The following is a 13,188-nucleotide window of genomic DNA, read 5'->3' as shown; positions in this document are numbered from 1 at the left end:
GGGAGGGTTAGGGAGGGTTAGGGGTTAGGGTTAGGGAGGGTTAGGGGTTAGGGAGGTGCACACAGGCTGGGGGCACCTACTTCTCCATGGAGAGCATCTGCTGCTTCTGGTGCTGGTAGTGGAACATCTGGGCGCTGTGGGCCAACCTCTTGTCCCCTGGCTGGAGGCAGAAGGAACATGACATGATCTTCCCCATTCATGTGCTCATTCCACCAAACCAGCCCGTCAGCACGTTCCCGTGCTCGGTCACAGGACAGCTAACAACAGAACCTGTTCCTGCTAGTGTGACTGAGGTTGGACTGTAGTTAGCTTAGCATTGCTCTGGTTAAAGTGGGGAGGGACACCAAGAGGGCTCCAGCTGCTGGTGGGTGGGGCCTATCACAGAGGGGGTGTGGTCTATTCCAGAGAGGCTGGGGGATGATCTTGTTTACAGTCTGTCGTTTATTAGTCGTTGACACTGGAACTAAGGAGGTTAATCAATAACTACATTAATTGTTCACAACAAACCAGCTAGCTAGAAGTGAATTTCTCTTTATTTCATTTGTAGCATCTGTTCAATATTCCAGAAACATTACATTAGTCAGTTTAACTGCACGTTAATTTTGTGAAACTATTAACGTTTCAATCCCTCAGATCAATCATCAGCTCTCACAGCAGGGCGTGGCCTACCCCAGGGGGTGTGATCTACTCCGGGGGTGGGGCCTGTCACGGTGGGTGTGGCCTATTCAGAGGGTAGGGGCTGACCACAATGGGGCGTGGCCTATCCCAGGGGGTGTGACCTACTCCGGGGGTGGGTTCCTGTCACGGTGGGTGTGGTATATTTCAGAGGGTAGGGGCTGTCATGGTGGGGTGGGCCTACCACAGGGGGGTGGGTGGGGCTGCTACGGTGGGTGTGGCCTACCACAGGGAGTGGGGCCTGTCACAGTGGGGTGTGGTCTATCTCAGAGGTGTGGCCTATATCAGGGGGTGTGGTCTATTCCAGAGGGTGGGTGCAGCCCAGATGTGACCCCAGCAGTTCTGTTACCGAGTCCACATGATCATGCTAGCACCACTAGCCTTCTGATCTGGTGGATTTTGATTGGTTGATCTCACCATAATCATCCCAGCTTCTTTTCTCTGCTCATGTCTGTGACCCGGTGACGGTGTTCCAGGTAGCTGCTCTCAGGTCCCCACACCAGGACTTGGACTCTGCCCCCCCCCACACGTTTGCATGCACGCTAAGCACTCCCCCAACCATCTTATCGAGGACTGGCTGGTTTCTTCATGTTTTGATGCACAACCTGTCCCCCTTTGATTTGGTTCTTTGACATTTATGAGCTGGTGTATTTAGGGGCTGGTAGCTAGCAGAGCTAAAGGAGGTGGTGAGGATTAGAGTTCAGAATTCAGGATTTTTTACTCACCAAGCTGTCGAACGTGGGGGCCCCCATCAGTCCGTAGACAGGGTAATCCATCTTCTGGGTGAGATGCACACCTCTCTGAAGGCTGCAGACATAGTTAGTCCGTATCAGGCTCAGAAAGTTAGCAACAGACTGGAAGAGTGAAGCCTCCGGGGAGGAAAGTCGGAGCTTACCGGACCCAGCAGGCTGCTGCCACCACCAGAGCCACGGACCCGGCGATGATGAGGACGCTGCTCATGACTGAGAAGAAGAGCAGGCAGACAGTTAGAGGCAGAGAGTGCTGCTCAGCTCTGCCATCGGGAGACATGGTCAGAGTGAGGGGGAAGACGGAGCAGCATGGGCGTGGAGACGGTCGGCTCAGCTCAAAAGCCTCTTTCAGCACAGCCGGAATAAATCTGTGGTCGGTCCCAAGATCTCAGAATCCAGCAGTCACAAAAGCAACATTTTACTCAGAACCATGAGCCAGAAGGTCTCCTCAGCTACATCTGAAGGAGACCTTAAATCAGGAGGGACTCAGCTCAGGCCTGATGATGGGTTAGTTAGGGTTAGTTAGGGTTAGTTACCCACAGTGGGTCCTTCATAAATGGACTGAGCGACAGGAAGAACTCACTGATAAAGACGTTGTTGTTGGGGGGGTAGGGCAGGATGACAGGAGCACTGAGCAGATCGGGGGTGGTGTTGTTCGTCGTTCCGGCTGGATTCACGCTGGGAACGGGGACGCTGTGGCTCCGAGGCCGCTCCGTGGGGGCCGCAGGGCTGGATTCTGGTCTGGAGGGATCCTGTGGGACCGCTGCAGACACATTGTGTAATAAATGACAGCTGGCATGAAAGCAGAAGCCTTCCCAGTACCAAACAGTACCAAACAGTACCAAACAGTACCAAAGCAGTACCAAAGCAGTACCAAACAGTACCAAAGCAGTACCAAACAGTACCAAAGCAGTACCAAAGCAGTACCAAACAGTACCAAAGCAGTACCAAACAGTACCAAACAGTACCAAAACAGTACCAAAGCAGTACCAAACAGTACCAAAGCAGTACCAAACAGTACCAAACAGTACCTGGCACTTTGGAGATGGTTCTCTGCTCACTGATGACAGCAGACAGCAGGTCGATCTCCTCATCCAGTTCAGGGAACCTGCTGACCGTACCTAGAAGAAAAGCCATCTTTATCAGAACATACAGCATGTGGTCCATCTCCAGGCCCAGGCCTCGGGTTCTGGGGGGGTCTGACGCCAGTCTGGGGGTCCCGGGTCCTGGTGCTTCCTTGACCTTCAACATCTGCTCTTGCACCCTCAACATGTGTCACGTCTCCCTGATACAAACATGTTGGTCACATGATGCCTCCATCACATCGCCCCCATGTGGCGGGAACGGCAACAGCAGGCAGCAGCGTCTGTATGTGTGTGTGTGTGTGTGGTGTGTGTGTGTGTATCTGTGTGAATGTGTGTCTGTACCTGTGTATGTGTCTGTCTGTATGTGTATCTGTGTGTGTCTGCATGTATGTGTGAGTTTGTGTGTGTATATCTGAGTGTGTGTGTATGCGTGTATCTATGTGTGTGTGTGTGTCTGTATTTCTACGTGTGTGTGTTTGTGTATGTGTCCGTGTTTGTGTGTGCGTGTGTCTGTGTTTGTGTGTCTGTGTGTATCTATGTGTGTGTTTGTGTCTGTATCTGTGTGTATCTGTGTGTCTGTGTATGTGTCCGTGTTTGTGTGTGTGTGCATGTGTGTCTGTGTATGTGTCCGTGTTTGTGTGTGTGTGTGCATGTGTGTCTGTGTATGTGTCCGTGTTGTGTGTGTGTGTGTGTGTATGTGTGTGTGTGTGTGTGTGTGTGTGTGTCTGTATCTGTCTGTGTATGTGTCCGTGTTTGTGTGTGTCTGTGTTTATGTGTGTGTGTGTGTGCATGTGTGTGTGAAGCAGCTCTGAACAGACTCACCGTGACTGGGGTGAGCGGGCCGAGGGGTCGGCCTCCTCCTGACCACACAGCGCCCCCTGCTGGTCTCCACCAGAGGGTACAGGCAGGGGCCACACTGGGAGCTGCCAGGCTGGCAGAAGTGGCGTCCTGCCCGGGCACAGTCCAGGCTGCGGGGGACACACTGGGGGACCCTGGGGACCCTGGACACAGGGGACAATGCTGGGACCAGAGGCTGCTCCTGGGACCAGGTCACACTGTTTACCCCTCCCTCCATCAGCCAGCAGCCCGCCCTCCAGCAGCCCTCCAGCCCCCATCAGCCAGCCAGGCAGCCCGCCAGACCGCAAGATCAGCAGCCCTCCAGCAGCCAGCCAGTCCAGCAGCCCGCCAGCCAGCAGAGACCCATCCCGCCAGCCATCATCCCGCAGCCCGCCAGAGCAGCCAGCCATCCATCCATCAGCCATCCATCCACATCAGCCAGCCGCCAGCCAGCATCCCTCCAGCCAGCGAGATCATCCTCCAGACCATGCATCCACCATCCATCATCCCGCCAGCCAGCAGCCAGCCCTCCATCCATCATCCATCCATCCATCCATCATCCATCATCCCTCCATCCATCATCCACCATCCATCAATCATCCCTCCATGCCTCCATCCATCATCTATCCCTCCATCCCTCCATCCCTCCCTCCATCCATCATCATCCCTCCATCCCTCCATCCCTCCCTCCATCCATCATCTATCCCTCCATCCCTCCCTCCATCCATCATCTATCCCTCCATCCCGTCCAGGGTGGAGCCCTGGTTCAGGTCTACACTGCAACATGGTCCACCAGTTGTTTACTGGTCTCCTCCCAGTTTCAAGTCTCCGTCATGTTGCTGCTGTGATCAGATCAGTCGACCAACCTTCATCACGCCCACCTTCATCACACCACCTTCATCACCCCCACCTTCATCACGCCCACCTTCATCACCCCCACCTTCATCACCCACCTTCATCACGCCCGCCTTCATCACCCCACCTTCATCACGCCCGCCTTCATCACGCCCGCCTTCATCACCCCCACCTTCATCACGCCCACCTTCATCACCCCACCTTCATCACCCCACCTTCATCACGCCCACCTCATCACGCCCACCTTCATCACCCCACCTTCATCACGCCCAACTTCATCACACCCCCACCTTCATCACGCCCACCTTCATCACCCCCACCTTCATCACCCCACCTTCATCACGCCCACCTTCATCACCCCACTTCATCACGCCCACCTTCATCACGCCCACCTTCATCACGCCCACCTTCATCACCCCACCTTCATCACGCCCACTTCATCACCCACCTTCATCACGCCCACCTTCATCACCCCACCTTCATCACCCCACCTTCATCACGCCCACCTTCATCACGCCCACCTTCATCACCCCACCTTCATCACCCCACCTTCATCACCCCACCTTCATCACGCCCGCCTTCATCACGCCCGCCTTCATCACGCCCACCTTCATCACCCCCACCTTCATCACGCCCCCATCACCATTCATCACGCCCACCTTCACCCCATCACTTCATCACCCCCCCTTCATCACCCCCGCCTTCATCACCCCCCCTTCATCACGCCCGCCTTCATCACGCCCGCCTTCATCACGCCCGCCTTCATCACGCCCACCTTCATCACCCCCACCTCATCACCCACCTTCATCACGCCCACCTTCATCACGCCCACCTTCATCACCCCGCCTTCATCACCCCCACCTTCATCACGCCCACCTTCATCACCCCCACCTTCATCACGCCCACCTTCATCACCCCACCTTCATCACGCCCACCTTCATCACCCCGCCTTCATCACGCCCACCTCATCACCCCGCCTTCATCACGCCCACCTTCATCACGCCCACCTTCATCACCCCACCTTCATCACCCCCACCTTCATACCCCAACTTCATCAGCCCAACTTCATCACCCCCACCGTCATCACCCCACCTTCATCATCCCCACCTTCATCACCCCACCTTCATCATCCCCACCTTCATCACCCCACCTTCATCACGCCACCTTCATCACCCCCACCTTCATAACCCCACCTTCATCACCCCACCTCATCACCCACCTTCATCACGCCCACCTTCATCACCCCACCTTCATCACCCCCACCTTCATCACGCCCACCTTCATCACCCCACCTTCATCACCCCCACCTTCATCACCCCACCTTCATCACCCCCACCTTCATCACCCCACCTTCATCACCCCACCTTCATCACGCCCACCTTCATCACGCCCACCTTCATCACCCCACCTTCATCACCCCGCCTCATCACCCCCACCTTCATCACGCCCACCTTCATCACGCCCACCTTCATCACCCCGCCTTCATCACGCCCACCTTCATCATCCCCACCTTCATCACGCCCACCTTCATCATCCCCACCTTCATCACGCCCACCTTCATCACGCCCACCTTCATCACCCCACCTCATCACCCCGCCTTCATCACGCCCGCCTTCATCACGCCCACCTTCATCACCCCGCCTTCATCACGCCCACCTTCATCATCCTTACCTTCATCACGCCCACCTTCATCACGCCCACCTTCATCACCCACCTTCATCACCCCACCTTCATCACGCCACCTTCATCACGCCACCTTCATCACCCCACCTTCATCACGCCCACCTTCATCACGCCCACCTTCATCATCCTTACCTTCATCACCCCCACCTTCATCACCCCACCTTCATCACGCCCACTTCATCACCCCACCTTCATCACCCCCACCTTCATCACCCCACCTTCATCACGCCCACTTCATCACGCCCACCTTCATCACGCCCACCTTCATCAGCCCACCTTCATCAGCCACCTTCATCACGCCCACCTTCATCACGCCACCTTCATCACCCCACCTTCATCACGCCACCTTCATCACGCCCACCTTCATCACCCCCACCTTCATCACCCCTTTTCAACACTTCATCCACCACACCTTCATCACCCCACCTTCATCACCCCACCTTCATCAGCCCACCTTCATCACGCCCACCTTCATCACCCCACCTTCATCACCCCACCTTCATCACCCCCACCTTCATCACCCCACCTTCATCACCCCACCTTCATCAGCCCACCTTCATCACCCCCCCTTCATCACGCCCACCTTCATCACCCCCACCTTCATACACCCCCACCTTCATCACCCCCACTTCATCCCCACCTTCATCACCCCACCTTCATCACCCCACCTTCATCACCCCACCTTCATCACCCCACCTTCATCAGCCCACCTTCATCACGCCCACCTTCATCAGCCCACCTTCATCACCCACACCTTCATCACCCCACCTTCATCACCCCACCTTCATCAGCCCACCACCATCACACCCCCACTTCATCACGCCCACCTTCATCACCCCCACCGTTCACACCCCCACCTTCATCACCCCACCTTCATCACCCCACCTTCATCACCCCACCTTCATCACCCCACCTTCATCACCCCACCTTCATCACCCCACCTTCATCAGCCCACCTTCATCACGCCCACCTTCATCAGCCCACCTTCATCACCCCACCTTCATCACCCCACCTTCATCACCCCACCTTCATCAGCCCACCTTCATCACCCACCCATTCATCACCCCCACCTTCATCACCCCACCTTCATCACCCCCACCTTCATCACCCCACCTTCATCACCCCACCTTCATCACCCCACCTTCATCACCCCACCTTCATCACCCCCACCTTCATCAACCCACCTTCATCACCCCACCTTCATCACGCCACCTTCATCACCCCATCTCATCAGCCCACCTTCATCACCCCACCTCATCACGCCCACCTTCATCACCCCATCTTCATCAGCCCACCTTCATCACCCCCCTTCATCACCCCACCTTCATCACCCCACCTTCATCACCCCACCTTCATCACCCCACCTTCATCACGCCCACTTCATCACCCCATCTTCATCAGCCCACCTTCATCACCCCCACCTTCATGAGGATCACGATTAGCTGCAGCTCTCCACCCTTTGTTTCACACCTCCCTTCTCTCTGGCTGGATCCTGGACAGTGGTTGCTATGGCGACTGCCATTGCAACCACAGAGGTATGACATCACTGAGGGTGAGTCATCACACAGATACACAAGTCAAGGATGGCAGGGTTGTGAGCTAAATAAGCCACGCTAGTGGTCTCTCTCTCTCTCTCACACACACACACACAACACACACACACACAACACACACACACACACCTGTTGATCATGCTACCGTTGACGATACTTGTTTAACCAGAAGACAACAAATGTCAGGCTGCTAGTCACCAACACTCAGCGCTGATGAAGCCACACAAGCTAAGCTAAGCTAAGCTAACGGTGTGAGCTGCAGAAACAAGCGATCCTGAGCCTCATCCATGAGAAAACGACGACACCTCTCACAGCATCCAGCCACCACATGTTCTCCTCAAGTCAGTTTCCTAGCAACCTCTGCTCCGCATCCCCTCCAACCAGAGCAACAACCTCATCTTTGTCCTCACCAGACTGATGTTGCAGCACCACCCTCACACCAGGGTGGTGCTGCAGTCACACACCTGCACCATCACCTGAGACACACCATCGGACACAACCGGCCCCGTTTCTGTGGTTTCCATGGCAGCGGGGCTGCAACAGGGATGTTTTGGTGGAGACAGACCCACCTATTATTAGCCTAAAGGGTGTGGAGTGGGTGGGTGTAGTGTGTGTGTGTGTGTGGGTGTGAGTGAGAGTTGTGTGTGTGAGGGTGTGTGTGTGTGTGTGAGAGAGTGTGTGTGAGCAGGCATCAGCGTCACACAGCTCTCAGCTCTGACAGCTGGAGTGTGTGTGAGACAACAAGCAGCTCGACACTGGGAAATCTCCCTGTTCCAGTGGGTCTGCCAGATAGATAAACCAGTGGGTCACTGGTGCCCCAGTGTGGGTCGGTGGTGGGACCAGTAACGGGCCCGAAGGAGAGGCGCAATCAACCACATCTAAAATCAAAGTCACGCACTGGTTTTAGCTTTGGATTCTAGTTTAAAGCTCTGAAACACAACAAGACACTAAAATCACGTCCAGGTGCTGGAAACTGGCCCAGTTGGTGCTGGGACCGGTTCTGACAACAGCTGGTTCTGGTTCTGACAACAGATGAGTGAGTCCAACCACAGTCTGGTGAGCTGGCCTCGTGCTCCAGTGTGGACGGAGCCGGTTGGCCCGAACCCTAACCCAGCCAGTCACGGCTCGCGAGGCACCTCCTTACCTGTCAGACAGGTGCTCAGCGTCAACAGGGCCGCAAGCACCGCAGCGCGGCCGAGCGGGGCCCGCATCCCGACCACGGCACCGACGAGCGACGGGGGACGCGGAGGCCGACAGAGGAGACGCCGGAGCAGGATGAGGAGCAGGCGGCGACCAAGGAGCGTCGGTGCTGCTCATTCCTCCATCCCTGATGCTCGGAGAACAGAGGGTCCGGTGACGCAGCGCAGATCGAAACAAGGACTAATCCCGAACCTCAATCCAGATCCTCAGTCCAGATCCTCAGTCCTACTGGCGACCTGCAACAACATGGATGCGCACCGACGCCTGGCTGCCTGATTATCGCCGCTCTCCTGGGGAGCCGCGTCCGCCTGTGACGTCACCACGCACAGAACCCTGCCTTCCGGCGGTCCGTCCACAATAACACGCTTAAAAAAAAAGGTAAAATAATACAAAGAGGTCACGACAGAAGTTGAATAAAATACTACAATATCAAAGGTCTCGGGCAGAAATAGAAGAAGATCCCGGGTGTTTGTGATGCGGCGCTCTGGCGCCCCCTGCTGACAGCGGCGAGGTCCAACACGTTTCCTGCTCGGCGCAGTTAAAGTGGAGCGGAGGAAGAGGAGGAGCAGGAGGAAGAGTCCGGGTGACGAGAGGAGCCGCCGCCAGCAGCAGCAGCAGCAGAGGAGCCCAGCGTCGGTTCTGTTGAGAGCTGTCAGCCCGACTCATGCCCGGACCGGGACCGGTTCGGACGGACCGTCCCCGCCAGAGGCCGCAGCCGGGATGCTAATGTGATGAGTGTCGGGAGGACCGAGGCAGGATCCGAGCCAAGATGGGGTTCCTGCACCAGCTGCACCTCCTGCTGTGGAAGAACATCTCCCTGAAGAGGAGAGGCCCGGTGAGTCCGAGCGGAGGGGCGGCCCGGGGGGTCCAGGAGCGCCAGATGTGGTGGTTAGAAAAGCCCGTAGGGAGCCGAGCACTCCTGGTCTGGTCTGACTGGTCTGGTCTGACTGGTCTGGTCTGGTAATACAGCCGAGTCAATAACAACAACAACAACACAACAATAAGGAAAGCATGAACCAGCTGTCCAAATGTCCTCTCGGTTCATGGATGTGAACTGACATTAGCAGGGAGCCGGTGCAGCCGTGGGGGGGAGGGGGGTTCTGTAGCCCCCCAGCCAGCAGCAGCCCCCGAGCTGGTCCCACCTCAGCTGACAGGAGGCTCCTGGAGAAAGTCTGGCTCCATCAAACAGGTGGTGCTGGTGGTGGCTTTGATAGCACTGGATGAAGCTACATGCTAATGCTAGCTCCCTGGCTATGAGTCATCATTTCGGTGTCCTTTGGCCGTTTCTGAGGACAAGATGCAAAGCTGTTGACCAGGCAGCAGGTCTGTGCTGTGTGTCTGTGTCTGTGTCTGTCTGTGGGCTCACAGTGGTGTGGCCTCCACCACACCTTCAGAGAGTCAGCGCAGCCCTGGCTGGGGTTTCTAGACACGGGTGTTTCTAGACACGGGTGTTTCTAGACACGGGTGTTTCTAGGCACAGGTGTTTCTAGACACGGGCGTATCTAGACACCAGGGTTTCTAGACAGAGGTGTTTCTAGACAGAGGTGTTTCTAGACACCAGGGTTTCTAGACACAGGTGTTCTAGACACGGGCGTATCTAGACACCAGGGTTTCTACACACAGGTGTTTCTAGATACAGGTGTTTCTAGATACAGGTGTTTCTAGACACGGGCGTATCTAGACACAGGGTTTCTAGACACAGGTGTTTCTAGACACGGGCGTATCTAGACACCAGGGTTTCTACACACAGGTGTTTCTAGACACGGGCGTATCTAGACACCAGGGTTCTACACACAGGTGTTTCTAGATACAGGTGTTTCTAGATACAGGTGTTTCTAGACACGGGCGTATCTAGACACCAGGGTTTCTAGACACAGGTGTTTCTAGACACGGGCGTATCTAGACACCAGGGTTTCTAGACACAGGTGTATCTAGACACAGGTGTTTCTAGACACGGGTGTTTCTTTAAAGATGGTTGAAAGCTGAAGTGGTTGAAGGTGTCAGATCCATGAGCCTTCAGACCTCAGCAGCGGCCTTCTCAGCATCTGAGGTGTCTGTGGCCACGTGCTCGTTAAATAGGGTTCAGTGTTACTCCCTCATCAACAAGCTGTCTTTGATCTAGATGAAGGAGTGGAGCTAGCGTTCCTGCTAACCTAGCGGCCGATATTGAAGATAAAAGTTTATCGATCTTTAAAAGACTAATTGGTCCATAAGATGAACATCAGGTGACCTCCAGGTGAGAGGCCATGTTCCAGTGTCCGCAACTGGTTTACCCAGGTGGAACTAGGTCCCAGTGGAATGAATAAAAATATTCATCACTGCCAAGTGACTTATGAAATGTAATGATTTTATGATGACTATAAATTAGGAATGTTTGGTACCAGTGCTCACTCCTGAGTACTGGTACCAATACCGGGTACCAGTACCAACACCACTCGTACTTTTAATGTATGTATGTGTGAGCCGTCACTATGTGACACCTAATAAAGTGGTTTGAAACTTCAACCATTAACTAGCAACACCATCACTCATTAACTAGCAACACATCACTCATTAACTAGCAACATCATCATACATTAACTAGCAACATCATCATCACTCATTACTAGCAACATCATACATTAACTAGCAACATCATCACTCATTAACTAGCACACCATCACTCATTAACTAGCAACACCATCACTCATAACTAGCAACATCATCACACATTAACTAGCAACATCATCATCATTAACTAGCAACATCATCACTCATTACTAGCACATCATACATTAACTAGCAACATCATCACTCATTAACTAGCAACACCATCACTCATTAACTAGCAACACCATCACTCACTAACTAGCAACATCATCACACATTAACTAGCAACATCATCATACATTAACTAGCAACATCATCACTCATTAACTAGCAACATCATACTTAACTAGCAACATCATCACTCATTAACTAGCAACACCATCACTCATTAACTAGCAACACCATCACTCATTAACTAGCAACATCATCACTCATTAACTAGCAACATCATCACTCATTAACTAGCAACATCATCACTCATTAACTAGCAACACCATCACTCATTAACTAGCACATCATCACTCATTAACTAGCAACATCATACATTAACTAGCAACATCATCACTCATTAACTAGCAACATCATACATTAACTAGCAACATCATCACTCATTAACTAGCAACACCATCACTCATTAACTAGCAACACCATCACTCACTAACTAGCAACATCATCACACATTAACTAGCAACATCATCATACATTAACTAGCAACACCATCACTCATTAACTAGCAACACCATCACTCATTAACTAGCAACATCATCACTCATTAACTAGCAACATCATCATACATTAACTAGCAACATCATCACTCATTAACTAGCAACATCATCATACATTAACTAGCAACATCATCACTCATTAACTAGCAACACCATCACTCATTAACTAGCAACACCATCACTCACTAACTAGCAACATCATCACACATTAACTAGCAACATCATCATACATTAACTAGCAAATCATCACTCATTAACTAGCACATCATACATTAACTAGCAACATCATCACTCATTAACTAGCAACATCATCACTCATTAACTAGCAACACCATCACTCACTAACTAGCAACATCATCACTCATTAACTAGCACATCATCATACATTAACTAGCAACATCATCACTCATTAACTAGCACATCATACATTAACTAGCAACATCATCACTCATTAACTAGCAACACCATCACTCATTAACTAGCAACATCATCACTCATTAACTAGCAAATCATACATAACTAGCAACATCATCACTCATTAACTAGCAACACCATCATCATTAACTAGCAACACCATCACTCATTAACAAGCAACATCATCACTCATAACTAGCAACATCATCACTCATTAACTAGCAACACCATCACTCATTAACTAGCAACATCATACATTAACTAGCAAATCATCACTCATAACTAGCAACATCATACATTAACTAGCAACATCATCACTCATTAACTAGCAAATCATCACACATTAACTAGCAACATCATCACTCATTAACTAGCAACATCATCACACATTAACTAGCAACATCATCACTCATTAACTAGCAACATCATCACTCATTAACTAGCTAACTAACTTTTGTACTTGTGGAGGGTGAACTTGGACATTATTGGAAGATCAAGAGCGAGTCAAAGAGGCCCAGAAACACGTCTCGTTGGACAAAAATAACAAAGTGGTAGTTTGTTCTTCTCAGCTTGGAGGAGTTCACCTGTTGTATCTGTTGTTTTTTGTGGTGTAACTTTGTGGTGTAACTTTGTAGTGTAACTTTGTGGTGTAACTTTGTGGTGTAACTTGTAGTGGATTCTGGTGTAGGTTCCTCGAGCTGCTCTCGTGTGTCAGAGGTGCTGGGATCCAGGTAGGAAAACTCAACGATGATACTGGGTTTGGAGTTCAGGTTTCTGTCCCCCGGCCTGTAGAACAGTGCACGCTGTGTCCACGCACGTCTGG

At 52.4% G+C, this 13,188-nt stretch overlaps 2 protein-coding genes across 4 annotated transcripts in view; one reads left to right on the top strand and one right to left on the bottom strand.

Annotated features, from left to right (window-relative positions):
- The window catches only part of npdc1b (neural proliferation, differentiation and control, 1b), a 35,335-nt gene extending 26,423 nt beyond the window's left edge, over nucleotides 1-8,912 (bottom strand). The window contains exons 1-7 of one of the 2 annotated variants that reach the window (XM_057031739.1): nucleotides 8,582-8,912; nucleotides 3,332-3,510; nucleotides 2,456-2,545; nucleotides 2,008-2,187; nucleotides 1,571-1,637; nucleotides 1,401-1,482; nucleotides 81-160 (exon numbers count right to left, since the gene is read on the bottom strand). In XM_057031739.1, coding sequence (XP_056887719.1) covers nucleotides 81-160; nucleotides 1,401-1,482; nucleotides 1,571-1,637; nucleotides 2,008-2,187; nucleotides 2,456-2,545; nucleotides 3,332-3,510; nucleotides 8,582-8,754 — 851 coding nt within the window. In that variant the 5' untranslated portion in view covers nucleotides 8,755-8,912. Of the gene's footprint in view, nucleotides 1-80; nucleotides 161-1,400; nucleotides 1,483-1,570; nucleotides 1,638-2,007; nucleotides 2,188-2,455; nucleotides 2,546-3,331; nucleotides 3,511-8,573 lie in introns of both variants that reach the window. The other variant, XM_057031740.1, reaches the window with a different exon arrangement.
- Nucleotides 8,913-9,202: 290 nt separating this feature from the next.
- abca2 (ATP-binding cassette, sub-family A (ABC1), member 2) overlaps nucleotides 9,203-13,188 on the top strand; it is a 34,085-nt gene continuing 30,099 nt past the window's right edge. For both annotated transcript variants that reach the window (XM_057031697.1, XM_057031696.1), the window contains exon 1: nucleotides 9,203-9,472. In XM_057031697.1, the coding sequence (XP_056887677.1) occupies nucleotides 9,407-9,472 (66 nt within the window). In that variant the 5' untranslated portion in view covers nucleotides 9,203-9,406. The remainder of the gene's footprint in view (nucleotides 9,473-13,188) is intronic.

Source organism: Takifugu flavidus, chromosome 5, assembly GCF_003711565.1.
Source record: "Takifugu flavidus isolate HTHZ2018 chromosome 5, ASM371156v2, whole genome shotgun sequence".
NCBI classification, from domain to species: domain Eukaryota; kingdom Metazoa; phylum Chordata; class Actinopteri; order Tetraodontiformes; family Tetraodontidae; genus Takifugu; species Takifugu flavidus.
The sequence above is the reverse complement of the archived record's forward strand: the minus strand, read 5'-3'. Positions and strand labels throughout refer to the sequence as shown.